General features: G+C 40.9%; 1 protein-coding gene across 3 annotated transcripts in view; it reads right to left on the minus strand.

The window, feature by feature from the left end:
* The window catches only part of gdap2 (ganglioside induced differentiation associated protein 2), a 358,630-nt gene extending 343,627 nt beyond the window's left edge, over positions 1-15,003 (minus strand). For 2 of the 3 annotated variants that reach the window (XR_011917975.1, XM_072397434.1), the window contains exons 1-8: positions 13,275-14,167; positions 8,334-8,473; positions 7,842-7,995; positions 7,343-7,431; positions 5,995-6,071; positions 5,377-5,536; positions 2,635-2,782; positions 1,529-1,605 (exon numbers count right to left, since the gene is read on the minus strand). Coding sequence is in view for 2 of the 3 variants with exons in the window: in XM_072397434.1 (XP_072253535.1) it covers positions 1,529-1,605; positions 2,635-2,782; positions 5,377-5,536; positions 5,995-6,071; positions 7,343-7,431; positions 7,842-7,995; positions 8,334-8,473; positions 13,275-13,507 (1,078 nt within the window). In the remaining variant the exon portion in view is untranslated. Of the gene's footprint in view, positions 1-1,528; positions 1,606-2,634; positions 2,783-5,376; positions 5,537-5,994; positions 6,072-7,342; positions 7,432-7,841; positions 7,996-8,333; positions 8,474-13,274; positions 14,168-14,765 lie in introns of those variants that run through there. The other variant, XM_072397435.1, reaches the window with a different exon arrangement.
* Between the last annotated feature and the right edge of the window lie 930 nt (positions 15,004-15,933).

A 15,933-nucleotide genomic window follows, 5' to 3' on the forward strand; every position in this document is an offset into this window, starting at 1 on the left:
CAGTTTGTACTCATGGAAACACACAATGACCAACTTTACCCGGACGGGAAAGCTTTTAATGCCACCTGTTCTTCACTGGATATATTGTTGATGTAGTTTGAGCTGCAATTCTCTGATGCAGCTTTTAACATTTGTCAGGAAGGTTTGGACACGTTCTGACAGACAGACAGAGTTTGTTCCGACTGTATAAACCAAATAATATGAAGTAAGTATAACTTTATGGTAAATACAATCAACAAAACAATAAAACAATGAAAAAACAACAACAAATGGAAACAAAGACAGTTTTAGTAACATTTCTAAAGTTGGAATACAGCAAAATGTGTTTGTTTCTAATTTAGAAAGTGATGTATAGAGAAATAAATACATAAAAATAACAAAAGGAACCAACCAAAAGACAGAAAAGGAACATTTACGCAGGATAAGACCGAGAGGAAGAGTCTCTATTTAACATGTATCAGATTTTCCCTCTTAAAGTTCGTTATTACTGAGGTTTGTTTTCAGAGAAGCTTTGCAGTTTGAAGCCCAGCCTGCACGTTGTGCTGCTCTTTCTTCGAGATCTTAATCTGTCCTTAAAACCGGTGACTAACCTCCTTTGGAAAAAGTTTAAAAATTGTGTGCTATTATTTACTTAAATAAAATTACTCATGTAATGTTCTTCAGAGAGTTTAGTTTAAACACCCTTTAAATTCATGGGACATATATATTTGCACTTGTTTTAACTTTAATATGATCCAGATTCTTTTGCATTCTGTCTGATTCTAAATGTACGAATTACAAATAAAATCCTTTTCTCTAAACGAACCGCGTGCCCTGCTATGTGGGTTTCCTTTACAACAACAACTTGACAAAGAAGCTTTTCAGAGAGGCTTTTTCCTCATAAACAAATTATTTTAACTGTGTTTACATTCTATATTCGATATAACCAGAAAGAAGTCTGGATGTCCCCATTTGACATCAATGCAGGCATCTGGCCATAATTTAAAAAAAAAAAAAAAAAAAAAGAAGTCAAACAGAATCATCAAACACCACTTCAAATGTGACATGAAGGACTCCTTCATCCAGTCTTTATAAGCTGAATCGGATCACAATGGTGACACATCGCCCCCTGCTGGTAAAGACAAATAATTGCACCTTTCAGAGAAAGAACGCAAAGATGCAGTTAAATTTAGACAATTGAGGGTCAAATATAGGTGACTTCTGGGACTGGAGAACATCCAGGAGGCCAGGAAATACTTTGTAATTAGCTCACTTTTTTTATATTCATTAACCCCCCTCCCAAGACTTCAGATTAAAGTTGTACATTCAAGGATCTAAATTCAAGATCTTAATCATTCTGCTTTTTTAATCATATGAATGAGGTGGTGGGAAAACAGATGACTGTACTCCACCAGCACTGGTTTCAGTGATGTGAAACAGACACTTTTAACCAGATGAAAGATCCCTCATCGCCCCCAACGAGCAGCCTTACAAGGTCATAACATAGAAGCTGTCTCTCATCGCGTCTATCACACACACAAACACTCACCAGTCTGATATAAGGCTTTCAGCGCAGCAATGTCTGACAGATCCTCTGCTCTCGCCCGACACAGCCAGCGACCGTAGCTGCAGGTTTGAAACACAGTTAGACTTTAAGCTCCATTGTGTGGTTACGCAGCTGAACATACGCCACAGCCACAGAATGGACCCACATTTTAAAATTTTACTGCCTCTGATGAGATTTTGTTGCATCTGGTAAAGCTTTAGGGCAGGAAAGTTATTTGTGAGTTAATGATTGATGTGCGAGAGCTCTAAATAATCTCTGCCGTGGCTTGAAAAAAGCACAGTTTACCACGCAGTAGATCATTTGGTCGGTCAGCTGTAGATAAAACTCTGGAGGCACATCTGCAATGATTTTTGAGGCCTTCTATATACATTGTTTTATACTCCTTGTTTTGCTCTGGAAGCTTAATACGATATCCTAAGTTCAGGATTTTTAGGTTTTTTTAATAATAAGTAAGAGTACCGAATCATTTGGTAGGAATTATACAGTAAAAGGAAACTGCATTTTACTACATAATATTGGACTATTGTTGATGACTCCCACACAGACACGTCTAAGCTCTGTATCTACAGAGGAGTTTCAGACAATGCCTAACAGCTAATCCGTATTAATAGTAGTAAGTGATCTTATATTAAATCAATAACAATATATGTAACATCTTAATGGGAACATTTTGCAGACAGTTGATTTACTTTAGTTCAGGCATTGATGCAGCCACCTGCTCCTCAGCAGTCTCACTCATAGGACCAACTGATCTGAGGTTCCAGAGCTGCACACCTACTCAGAAAAATGAAGCTTCAGGCGTAGCTATGGTCAGTGGAGACTCGGTGGACTGAACAGAGGCGAGGTCAAACAGATTGACACTCTGGGGAATACAAAAGGAAATCCGACCCTAACGACCCTGAACCTTGGACCTCAATGGAAATGTAGCCGCATGGAAAAGTCGTGCAAGTTCTGGATGCTGTTGATGACGGCGTCCTTAAAGCCAAGCGGTCAGGCATGCACAACATTAACGCTTCAGTTTGAGCAGAGGTAGAAAGAGAGGTCTTCTACATTATTACAGAAGGCTGCAGTTACTTTTCGACTCTTACTTTCTCTGGTGTTGTTTCTGTATGGCTGCCTCTGACATCTGGCCCTGTAAGATCAACTTCCGCTGTTTGTCCACGTCGCCCTCCATCCGGGCGAAGGCGTGATTCCCCACCTGACCCAGATCCAGATCCAGGCTCTCTTCACAACCATCTAGAGGAACAAACAGATGGCACAGAATGATGCACACTCCATTTACTTGGTGAGCCTGTAGTAGTCGAGGCCGATAAACTCGCACAGCAGTATCCAGGCTCGGCTTTAAGTTTGTTTCCCTATGAACATGTGCACCGCACACGTTCCATCAACAAGCGCGTGGCCATGTGTTTCTTCAGTGTGTATATACATTGGCACGTTGTTATTGGCTTTCATTTGAAAGCAGCCTGCTTGCTTTGGATCAACACTTTGAAGCATCAGCCAACAGGCATCAACATAGTAACTGCAAGCGCTCCCTGACACACAGCCTGGTGCTATTTTCACAGTTCAGTTCACCAAAGCCTGACATTTACAGCTTAGGTGAGGTGAAGTGGAGGGTTCGTACAAAGTACAGTTTACATGGAGTGTTTAAGGCCTGAAGGAGAGTTTGAGATGCTCCATTAATGTTTATCTGGGATTTTCTCAGATCCTTAATAACTACATAATAAACTTCAAGGTTTCAAGTCTAGATGGAAGAAAAAGCCCCAAGAAAGGCTTTGATGTGCCATATCTTCAATTTCCACGTGACAGATCTGTCTTAACTTGGTGCCAACATGTTGACCATTAAATCTGTTTATGAGCATAAAAGTGGCCAAAGCGTTAAACAGCCCTGGTTTAAGTACTCCTTTAAACCTTTTACAGATTGTTAATTCATTACCTGTCAGCCCTGATCTTCTGTTTCTGTGTAAATGAAATCCATCGCATTCACACTTCTGTGAATATATAAAGTGTAATATTTACAGCCCCCTGGGAGGAGGTGGTCGGGTGTAAATGGTATAGTTATTCTGTTTACCTGGTAAAACAGAGCACTGATGGACAGGCCGCACCACCAGTGTGTTGCAGAGGACCATCCTATCATATGTTTCATCCTTTATGTGAGTTCCTGAGCTCTGCGTGTGGTTCCAGGCGTAGATTTAACTCTTCAACACCAAAACAGGGTTTGCAACAGGTGCAAAGTGATGGTAAATCTGGGCTCAGGTGTTTAATTCAGTCCCCTGACTCCGTGTCTATATACCAGTTAACACCGAGTCATACTGAATAACCAATATTAGGTACACAAGAAGCGGGGGATTTAACCAAAGTTAAGGGTCTGTGTGATGTGTTGCTTTGGTTTACACCTTTTATGAACATTACAGCTCCGCACTGATGCTCACTGAATTGAAGTGGAAAACATCTGGAGTGAGGTGGATCGTATTCAACTGGAGTAGAACTTCACTTGTTTATTTTCTCTGTAAGTGAACTGGCACCATATGAGTATAATGAATCAAAACTAAACAGAAGATAAGAAAGGATTAAACTTTCACTCCTCCAAAAAGCTGAAAGTCACTCTCTCCCAGGCTTCAACTACATCAACCACTTAAGTTTATGGTTCAGTGATTATAAACTGAAAATACTGACCAAAATAACCGAGCAGCCACGTCTGTCTGCTGAAACCAGACTACAGAAACCTTCACACTACTTTCCCCAAACAGCCGAATGAACAATGAACCCAACAATCCCTCATGCTCTTAAATGAGCTGCAGATGATGCCGAGTGCAAGACAAACCAAACAGTATCATTCAGAGTTTAAGCATTAGACAACCTCCTTCTCTTTTGTACCATTTCAGGCTGTTAATGAATGTAGATTAAATATACTTCAAACTACTCAATATAATTAATAAATACCACAGAAAACACAGAAGCAGAGATCTGTACCGTCTCTACTAGGGCTGCCACAAACGATTATTTTAATAGTCAACTAATCGGATCAAACGTATATTGAATGTAAAACATACAGCTTATCGCACCAGGATGCAGCTGCTCTTATATAACCATCATTATCTTTCAGCTCGGAGTGTTTTAGGTATATTAAGGAATAACCTCATTAACACAGTAATTCTTTGTCTTGCAGTGGAATGAAACCACAGGAGGCCACGAAGCAATGAATGACACACAGGAGCAGGTGAGTGTGTGAAGGTAATCGTGTGACTCACACAGTCAGGTGTCAGCTCCACTGACCCAGATGCACAATTAGCATCTTCTACGACCTGCAGCTGACTCACTGGAGTTGAAACATTGTCCGCATGAATATTTCATTCTTGCCCAGACCTTCATCTTTGTGCTATATCTGATGTTGTGGTCGGCAACGGGAAACTGAGGCAGAACACCTGCACGTGTGGTTATAAACGGTGTCTGTTCAGTGCCTTTATGGTCAGTCCAACGGTTGGCTGACTGCTGGGTAGTAAGCCACATGTTTGACTAAATAACGGCCTGACTTGTGTCCTTATTGAAATGTTCAGGTAATTCTGCCTTAAACTGAAAAAAAAGGTTTTTAAATGCCAACAATAACCTGGAGACACTGAGAGCTGTTGACAGAAATGGAGATGAACCCAACTTCAAATTGTGCATGTGAATGCTTATTTTGCTGACTTTTATAGCCAAAGAACTTATTTGATCTCGAACATCATTAACCACCTGAAAAAACATCACGTCGTCTCATAAATAAATCGCGGGCGAGAGGGTGATGTTCACTGCGTGTCCCTTTCTAATGCAGGCAAACTAAAAGAATCAAGTACCTTCCAGGCTGCCTGGTTTCTCAGTGATGCGGATCTGTCTCTCTGGGACAACGGGTTCACCCTCAGAGTTGCCGACGTCAGCTGGGATGAGAGGCAGGCAGGCCCTCTCCTCTCCCTGAGAGCGAGGGTAGTACAGAGGCAGCAGCTTTTTGTACACGGGCTGAAAGAATATGTGCAAATCAGGGTATGAATATACAGAGTATACAGGCACGTTAAATAGCAAGACATCAAAAGAGTCAGAAGGCTTTAGTAAAACTTTGCTAAATCACATAATCCAGAGTATTTATAACTTTCTTTTGAAATCACTGCTATTTCTGTCACTTTTCACGTGCACAAACGAATGCCTTGAAATGAATACAGTGTTAGGCTGACGCACGTTCGTTTTGAACAGAGCAACATCCTTCCAATGCTGGTAAAATCTATCAAATGGGAATATGAGAGCTAAACAGTTTCTTTAGATTTTGAACGACAGTTATCGGACATCAATATGCCCAAAGAATGTGATGATGATGGAAGCTACAGTTCAAATACTCGTAATGATCAATTCTCTTCAACATGATTGTTATCTGTGCAGATCATTGTGATACGACTATTCTTAAGAAGCAGAATTAAACAAACCTCTTCTGCGTCTGACACGGCAAACACCACCGTCTCAACGCTGTTCCTATGATTCTCCAGGAACCTGCGCACCGTTCCTGTAAAAACACCACCGCACACCACCATTACCTCACATATAAAGACATGACCCAGATTAGCAAACGCAACATCGGGAAAGTCGGACTTAATGTAAATCATACAATGCAAAACAAGCCAAAAATGCAACAGAATTCCTGCATTTTCTGTGATTTAACAACAAAAAAAAAATAGACTAAAAGTAGAAAACAGCTGATTGTGATATGTCTTCCAGGAGGTTAAATAAAAAAAAAGGTTCACATAGTAATCAAAATGCATGTTATACTGTGGTTAAACGGACACATTTTGTCACCAGTTCCTGTATAAACACTTTGGAGACTGGCATAAATATTTAACATGAATGCATCTTTGAGGAAAGATTTGTTACACTAACAAATGCAGTCTGGTGTAGCAGACCTGCAGTAAATTCTGCATCCATATAAGGATCGCATGGACAACAAGACCCGAGGGCCAGAAGCAGCCCGAGACGAATGCCATCCTCATCTCATCTCACTCGATCAAAGCAGAGAGCGCCGTTTACGTTGGATTATCAGAGAATTTACAGCACAAATAAAGTGGCTCCTGCCATTTAAAGGTTTGTAAGGTTAGAGGTTGTGATGGCAGAACCAGACTTTGGACGAAGGCTTCAAAAAAAAGAGAAGCTGATTCTGAGTGTTAAGTTTTTAAACAGGAGCTGAAACGCTGGTTCAAAGGCAGCGAGTCCGACATGACGAGAGACCATCAGTGTTCAAGGAGTCACAAGGACATCACAGGTGCTGCAAACTTGTGTGGGACCAAATTTGACCATATGTAGGGTCACGGGGTCGGCAGCATTGTAAAGGGCGGGAAGATTTAAAGACAAACTAGTAAAGAAAGTCCGCAGTTATCCGAATCTTTAGGTTATGCCATTTTGGAAACATCCGTTCAGGGAGGGAAAAGGTTGGAGAAACGGTTGTGATGTTATGGGAATCCTCCGGTAACAGGAGCAGTAAACAGGTAAGTATGTGAATAATCACACCCACGATGGAGAAAGCTGCTAAAGCGAACAAGTGATTAAAAACATTCCTGAGCTTTCAGTTCAGTTACAAACACCAACTCCTGTTTCTGCTCATTTGTTTCTCATTTCTTTTGTTGGAAGTGTTCTGCTTTCATTGCTTTGACCGATCTGTATGTTCCCCTTTTACAAACTCGCTCCTAATTTCAGATCCGGCTGTAAAAGACAAGTGTGAAAAAATAAGCAACAAGGCTGTAAGCTGTGAGTGTCGCGCAGAAAACAGCCGTGTGTGCGTCTTACTGAAAGCGATGTGTGTGGCGTCCTCCAGGGGATAACCTCTTTTGGTTGTGCTCACCACACAGAAGCCGACGGATGTCATCGACTGCTCTCTGTGGACACGCGCACAAAAATGTCTCAGATACTGTGCACAACATTCAGTCTACACCCAGAAAACCACAACATTTACACATCTTTCTATCCATTTTATATATAGAACAGGCGTGAAATGAGGAGGACTGGTATCAGCTGTGCATTTTTACGCCTTTTTACAGTGTTACAACTTTAAAGACTTAATACTTCAAGTTACCAGAACAGCTGCGGCTTTGATTAATACCACTGACTCTTTCAGGGAGGAACTGGAAAGCTCCGATTAGCTTTCATCAAAATACTGTTTATCAAACAAAGTCAGACCTGAGAGGACAGAAAAGAACAAAACAAACTAAAGGGATTTGCAGCCCTCATCTGCACAGATTCCATTCATGCTGGCAGCCATCAGAGGGACTGAACCACTGGTTCTTACACAGCCAGCTGCATGATGTTCCTGTAGCAGCTGTACAGCGAGCTCTCCGCCGCCGTCCTGTACTTGGCTTTGTACTTTGGTCCCACTGTGTGGATGATGAACCTCGCAGCCAGGTTGAAGCCTTCGGTCAGCTTCGCCTCTCCCGTCCGACATCCTGCGCACATTTCACAGACCACATGCTTGGTATGCTGATACCTTCCATTTTAAGCTGCAGACTTGTGATATTTGCCTTAAAGAACCTCCAGTTTATCATCACCTCAGTGTATGTGTGTGTATGACATCGTTTCAGTGAATGAACATTTCCCAAAGCAGCTTCACAGCCTTCCTAAAATGATGCAGTTTCTCATTAAACTCAGCACCAGGTGAATGTTTATATCTATAAAACAGAACTCAAAGGGCAGGAGGAAGCATCCTTCTTTGTTTTCTTTGTTCCATCTTCGCCCTCTGCTGTCAGATCTGTACCTGAAGCAGAAGAAATCCTTTAAACTGTACCTTTGAGTTTGAGCAGATCGTCCTGCAGCTCGGGCCCGGCCAGATGATGGATGCTGTCAGACACCGAGTTCTTGTCACTTAGCGACTCGTTGCTGGTGTTCACGATGGCCGTGCAGTTCAGCAGAGCAACGTCACCATTGCTGTTGCAGAAAGAATAAAGCGTTAGTTTCTTAAAAAAAGAAAAAACGTGTGCACAGTTTTACGTAGCAGGCCAATTCATCTAACTGGAAACGACATAAACAAGTGACGAAAGACTGTTGAACACCGTGTCAGACATCTGGACCAAGAGATGACCTTCTTGAGTCTGAATGTTTCTGCTTATCATCAGAAAACGAAGGCTATGACCCCGTGTCCAACTGACTAAATACTAATCACATCCAATCAATGAACACTTTCTTCTTTGGCCAAGAGTGCTCTGAGGGAGTAGAGTCCTTCCACGTCACTGGAACACTTGCTGCCCTTTCACTGCAAAATCACTTGAATTTACCTTTAAAACCGAGATCTTTCTGTCACTCACCAGGTAACTACCACACTAACTCTTCTCCACCTGCAGCTCATCAGAGAGCTCTAAAACAGGGAGTAAATATGAGAATGATCAGGAATCAGGATCAGGAGGCATTATAGTTTGTTTTACGTTGGCGAGGCTGAATCAGAGCACATTTTACAGTGCTTTGCACTCTTTAGTCACCAAAACAAAAAATGTGCTATGATCAAAAGAATCTGACCTGGGCATGAATCATTTTGGCTTAATAATATAATAAATATATAAACCCTCAGATGTAAGCATATATATGTGCTATTTTGCTTTACTTTTGTTGGTTCCAGCAGCGTATTTCCAGCAGCAAATCCCCACGTTTCTGCACAACTTCCCCATCACAGTGATTGTGTGAACCTTAGGAGTAATAAAGCCATTCCTTTGCTCTGCAGCCCCTTCAGGGCTCGTTTGGAAAGAGCAACGAGGAAATACTTCAGCTTGTGTTAAAAGCATTAAGTCACAAGGGAAGCTCGGTCACCAGGAGCTTCAAGGAGGAAGTTTTCTGCTCTTATATGAACTCTCCACAGATGAATAAAAGCTGGAACACAATGGAAAGCCAGCCAGGCTGTCAGAATACAGGTCTTACTGGAAAACACATCTCAGATTTCCTGTTCTGTCACGTCTAATGTTTTACAGCACAAATCAGAATATTTCCTTTGGAGCAAAATGTCCAGTTCTCATTTACTCCCAGCTGAACAAAAAGGTGATTCACCCTGTCTGCCTCGTGTTTTAAATGTGAGGGCAACATGTGCGTGACTGAAGTGTAGCAGCAGCGAGCTGCTGCCGACCCGCAGGGAAGGAGGGACTGAAAAATGTCTGAAATACAGCAACAATGATGAAACACAAACAGGAAGAAGACACAAGGTGATTATGAAAGAAACAAGAAGCAAAAACACACACAGCAACACAGAATACAAATGAATGATTTGTTTGGAGGAAACAAAGTGTTGAGGCAACTACTTTCAGGAAAAAAAAGTTATTAAATCATTTATCAGCTGAAGAAAGACTTTTCTTTTTGTTTCACTTCTTATTCAAGAGATCCTTTCGTTATTGGTCAAAGACTGATTGAAGAACACTGAATAATAATTATAAGAATAATTCTTATTATTGATGCAGGAATATGCATCAGGAAAAGTAAGTACATTCTAAACTCTTTTAATGGCCTTTAAGTGTTTTTTTTAAACCCTTTTTAGCATCTGCAGACAGATTTTCATCATGTCGATCAGAAAGTCTGAGCAGCAGAATAAGTCTAAGATTAAAAATCAAAGGCCGTTCATGTCCATGTGTGATGGGTAGTGAGCAGTGCTGATGGGTAGTGAGCAGTGCTGATGGGTAGTGAGCAGTGCTGATGGGTAGTGAGCAGTGCTGATGGGTGATTAATCATGCTGGTTCCTCGTCTTATTAAGATAATCATCTATCAATAATTTCGGGAGACGTGAGCGGAAAGTGAGGACAGAAATATTTAATAATGGAAACACTGACTTAGCAGATAAAGAGAGATGCAGATACATTAGTGTTTAATGTTCACTTAAGTTTTGTGTCTCACATGATTAAAAAGAAACCACATCATCGAACATTTTCCCTGGTCACAAGTTAAAAAGGTGCCTCTGCTCCAGGTCAGTTGTCGGTGATTTCTGGTCATGTTAGCGCAGCAGGAATGTGCCTCCTCCCGACAGGGCTGCTGCAACAACACTCCGCCGCCGTCGGGCCACACACGGTCATGTGTTCCTCCACAAAGAGGATTTGAGAGGTGTTCTGGACTCTGAACTGCTGTGGGTGAGCACGTGGGGAGGCACACATTTAGATATGAAAGTCTCCTGCTAAGAGCTGGAGACTCTCAATATGATGCCAGTCGAACACTGATGGCCGCAGTCACGTAGGTCGTGACATTGGTGGTTTCATTCAGACATTTCTCACTTTTAGACATGTCTGTGAACATGTGGTATTTGCCATTAATGTGAGACTGGACTGTACATAGTGAGGTTTATCACTAAAGTTTCACATTAGCATTCCAAGAGGGCTACCAAACCAAAGTGGTTGTGGGTGGAAGCAGCTGAAAACATCTTCCTTCTACACGTTTCATTTCATTCAACAGTCCGTTTTACACTCCGTTGAACAGTTTTAATTCCTCTACTCTAGCACTCATAGTTGTTGCAGTTAAAAAAAGATATTTCATTAACCTAAGGACACATTTTCTGCTGTGTGTAAAGCGAGAAGCTGCAGCACCGCTTCTCAGAGCAGAAAGCAGAAGTTGCAGCTGCATTTCGAAGGTTTTTAAGTAGTTTTTCTCTCTTGTTCGTTTCACTCAAACGCTGAGAAGAAATAACTCTGCTCTGCATCTAATTATCACAGGAAGAACCATGAAGCAGAAGAGTTTAGACAGCGTTTTTATTCAGTAACACGATCTGTCGGATTCCTCCGAACAACATGAAAAACCAAAATAACCGTCAGTTACCCCCCCCCCCCCCTTTAGCGTCTTTAAATACGCTAAAAGGGCACAACAGCATGAGGCGATTTTGCATTATTCATCTTTAAAACAACTAAAAGACAACCGATGAACCGGATTAATCAGATAAAAGACGATAACACGTGTCGCCGCCCTTCACACACATCCACAGATCACCGAATCATCACACTGTCACAACTGTTTCACAAAATATTCCGCAATTACGATATAATCCGATTATACAACAACTTTTCCATTGATTTTTTCCAAAGAGGCAAAAGTGCAAGAAGCAGCTGAGGTGAAAAAGGAAAGATTTTGATTGGAAGCTTCTTCGCTTTGGGTCCAAACCCAACAAAGCTCGCTGTTCCCAACAAACCACGAGGCCACTCAGCACCTGACGAGACTGTGTAGGCTTTCACCGGTGAGTTAAACACGAATGAACTAATCAGGGCTTCACATATTAGATTTCTTAAGAGCATGGAAACGGTGTGATCTTATTTGCTTCTCGTCTAACATCTAAATCGCTTCATTCTGCACCATCAAAAAGACTTTGTGGTTACACAAGAACTCAGAAGTGAATGGGTCAAAGAGCACAATCAAGATACAAGATCAAAGTTCAAACAGGACTGATCGCATGACTTCTGCAGGCGTAACGTCAATACAGACGGATGGTTTGGACCTAAGAAGCAAAGCATTAGCCAAAAGAAACCAAAAAGAGATTTGTTGAGAATCTGAGAACAATCGTGGCATTCATGGCACCGCAAGGCTCAGAAACAGCATTTACATTTTAACACAAACCACAATTTTACCGTGATTAATGCAATTCATCCACGTTTAGCTGCTTTTCAACCAACTGAGGAACCTTTGTTGATATAAATATGTGTGATAGCTGCTTTGGAGAAAGAATTCCATCATGTTGGATATTTAAAAAAAGATGTTTAGGCTTACCGACACATAATCCTTTACAAAGCCCTGTGGAATTCACCTTCTCTAGCCTTTATCCCATTTTGCTGCATCAAAATGGATTTTTGTGTTTGGGTTTATATGATTTTAGAAGCAAAAACACATCTAGCTCTTCCAAGTGCAAAGTGTTAATAGCTTTGACACAAAAAAAGAACAGAGTACTTGAGCATTTTGACCAAACAACACATTCAAACAGATCACTTGTGTGTTTCTTGAGCGGTGCGTTTGGGGTCACTGGGATTCTGGAAGGTGAACCTCCATCTCAGACTGGAAACAGATTTCCCTAAATAGTTCGCCTGTACTCAGCACCGTTGGTTACATTTTTCATTGAATTCTGACCAGTTTCCCAGGCTCTGCTAATGACAAACATCCCCACGGCATGACGCTGCCACCACCATGCTTCACTGAGCATGTGGGGGACCCGGGCTAATGGAAATGTGCCACAAGCACGGGAGTTTTTCACTGTGGCTAAAAAGTTCCCTTTTAGTCTCATTTGCCCACAGCAGCAGTCTCAAAGCATGGCATTTTATTAATTAAGGAATGAATGCTCATCGTTGTGGAGTCTACGGCCTAAAGTGGTCCTATAAACGGCTTATTCAGGCTTTTGTTGCCTCTCTAATTAATGATCTTTGTATGATCTGTGAATCTGTCCTTTCTTGCAAGACACCAAGCACCCATGTGAAGAACCCACCTTGAGGAAGAGCGAGGGGCCCAAACATTGAGTATTAAAAAGAAAGATACATCAGTGTGTAACGCTGTATTCATTAGTATTTTATTTAATTTATATAAACAACTCTGATCTGTTGCATAAGTCATTGGTCTTCTGCACATTAAATTTGAAAATAAATATTTTTAAATTAGAGGTTCTAATGCAACAAAACAGGAAAAACATCACACGGCACCGTTTTAAATCACATCCAAACATAGAAAGCAAACTGATTTACAAGAGACATTTACACGCTAACAGCAACAATATGAAGAACTGTTAGTGACTCACAAGAGGATGATCTTCCTGTTGATGTCCGGTCTAAAGGGGAAGGGAGAGGGGAAGGCCTGCTGGCTGAGCGGGTCGTCGCTCTGCTCCAGCGGCGTTTTGACACCATCCTCTCTGAGCTGCTGCTGCCACGTCGGAAGAGTCTGGATATCCACAAACTGGGAGCGAGCGCCCAGAGGATCCATCCCCTCTGGCAGTACAAGCTCACACAGGGCCTGCAACCACACGGCCTGCATGAAAACACAAATCAGGAAAAAAAAGTCAGCGGGTTCTGATATCAATCTGAGTGTTTACCTCTACTGTGATAGAGTAGCCAGGATACAGCTGTGGAGACGCTATTATCAACGTTTCCAAAGGTTCAGTGCACTTCTTTTTCCTCCCTAATGAAACCCAGCACCTATCCCTACACAGATATCGTTTATTTCACACAATGAAGCCTTTTTCACTCTTGGGATTCATCCAGTTTCCACATCACACTTCTGCAGAAAACACCTTCAAGTACACAAGCTTCAATGACTTTAAGCTGAGTTCAGAGGTCCTCGTGTCTATTAAAAGAGATAAAATTGTGAACAAAATATGTTCTGTGTTGTTACTTGGGTGTACGTTAGACATTTTAACTGTATTTCACACCACTATCAGCCAAACTGCAGCAAGATAAACCAGACTTCACTCATTTTAGATCACAAAGTCACCAAGAACCCTTCAAAAAACAACGATATCACCAGATTAGAAAGGGTGAGCTCCATGCTTCGTTAAATAGTAGCATGTAAACAGTCTCTCTGATCAGATACTGTGGCGTCATCGTATCAAATTCCAGATACAAAGCCTTAAATAAACAGATGAAAGCTCAAGAACCTCAACTACGTTCACTTAGTAACACATTAATTCAGATTCTCAACGACCCTGAATTGGATTAAGCGGGTATAGAAAATGGATGGATGGCTAGTTCATTTATACAAAATTTCTCAATAACAAATTGAATTTTGATTAAGTCATTTGTAGAAAGCTTTTTCAGCTATTTCCAGCAGATCATTTTCTGCTTTTTTTTTTAAACAGTACGTTTAGTATCCGGAGCTATTCCAGAAACATGAAATTAGACTAAAAACATTCAATCTCTGTCGCAAAAAAACAGTAAATATCGATATTTCGATTTTCAATAATCCGCCAGATATATAAAAAATGATGACTGAGCTTAAATGTCAGACGCAGCACTGTGTTACAGGAACATCGGGACTCTGTAACAGCTGCATATCATAAAATTAATCAACCAAAACACAGGTTTGTGGTGGGAGAGTAAAGACAACTTTGGTCCGAGGAAGCTGTCGTGTTACCTTAAAAAAACAATCTAATTTCCTCCCTGAGACACGGAACTTCCTTCCCTTTCCAGTCATATTTACAGACTCCGAGGAGGAAAACTGTCTTTAATAATTAGTGAAGACTGTTTTTTGGCCCGATGGTATTTTTTTTAAAACAACAAAATCAGCAGTTACCTACCTAGCTAACCCAGACAGAGGTGATGTCCACGCCAAAAATATCAATAATTAATAAATCTCCTCACGACAACTTGTGCACTCAGCAGATATCGACGTAAATACGTGTCCTCACATCCGTAAACAAATGCACCGCAACAAGAGCGAAAAAAATAGGTTTAAAAGCGCCAATTACCCGGGTTTATACACTTAGCAAACATGCTACTAGCTGACTGCTGTTGCGACTAATAAGTTGGCTGCCGTAAACTAAACTACATCCGGTTTGGGATTTCAAAGTAATACTTCTCAAAGACCCACCTTTTTTTCCCCCCTTATTTAAATTAAGCCATTTTTCTATTTAAACATATTTAGTGTGTTTGCGTCACGCATCCTGTCAACCCACCTTCTAGATCTGTCTGTGAATTGTAATATATAATCCACTATTGCTTGCAACTAACATTATGATCATGATATCAACAGATGCACATCAAAAGGAAATGTTTTAAATATTGAAGTGAAACAAACTGAGATGTAAATAAGTTGGTACCAATCACATGAAGGGGGCACAAACAGTGCAAAATTATATGGTAACTGTGATAGAAACATTTTTACTAGTCTCATATTCTACTTTTACGCAGATAAGTAAAAAAAAAACATTTTAACGGTTATATAAATAATCAGAATACGCTCAAATAATGTATTCAGGCATTTTTGTTATAAATATGCAGACCTTCAATATCCTGAACAGAGCCAAGAATAGAAAGTGAACGGATTAGATGGTGGATTTTCATCAAATTAGAGTTTTTAATTTAATGTTTAGCTCAGTTGGTCCTTACTGGCAGTTAAAATCCTCAAGACTTATGAAATCCCTCACTTTTAGATATCTTTTGTGCCTTATATTGTTTCACAAGGAAAATATCATGATAAAGTTTGTTGTCACTGCTTCAGCTCCTGCCCCCCCCCCCCCCCCCCAAAAAAAATTGATTATTTATTAGTATGCATTATTGAATTTGACACGTTAAGATTCTGTGTTATGCATGTGCTAACTGCATATTTAATCATGATTAGCTTCACAAAAATTGTTGTGCTCCGCTTTCTGTTTTCCTTTTCCACTGAATTCTAAACATGCTCTTATTTTGCCTGAACGACATATGATTTTCCGGTACCAGTAACGCTGTTCATGGTACTTTTGA

This window comes from Leuresthes tenuis, unplaced genomic scaffold (assembly GCF_036924035.1).
Source record: "Leuresthes tenuis unplaced genomic scaffold, fLeuTen1.0.hap1 SCAF_12, whole genome shotgun sequence".
NCBI classification, from domain to species: Eukaryota; Metazoa; Chordata; class Actinopteri; order Atheriniformes; family Atherinopsidae; genus Leuresthes; species Leuresthes tenuis.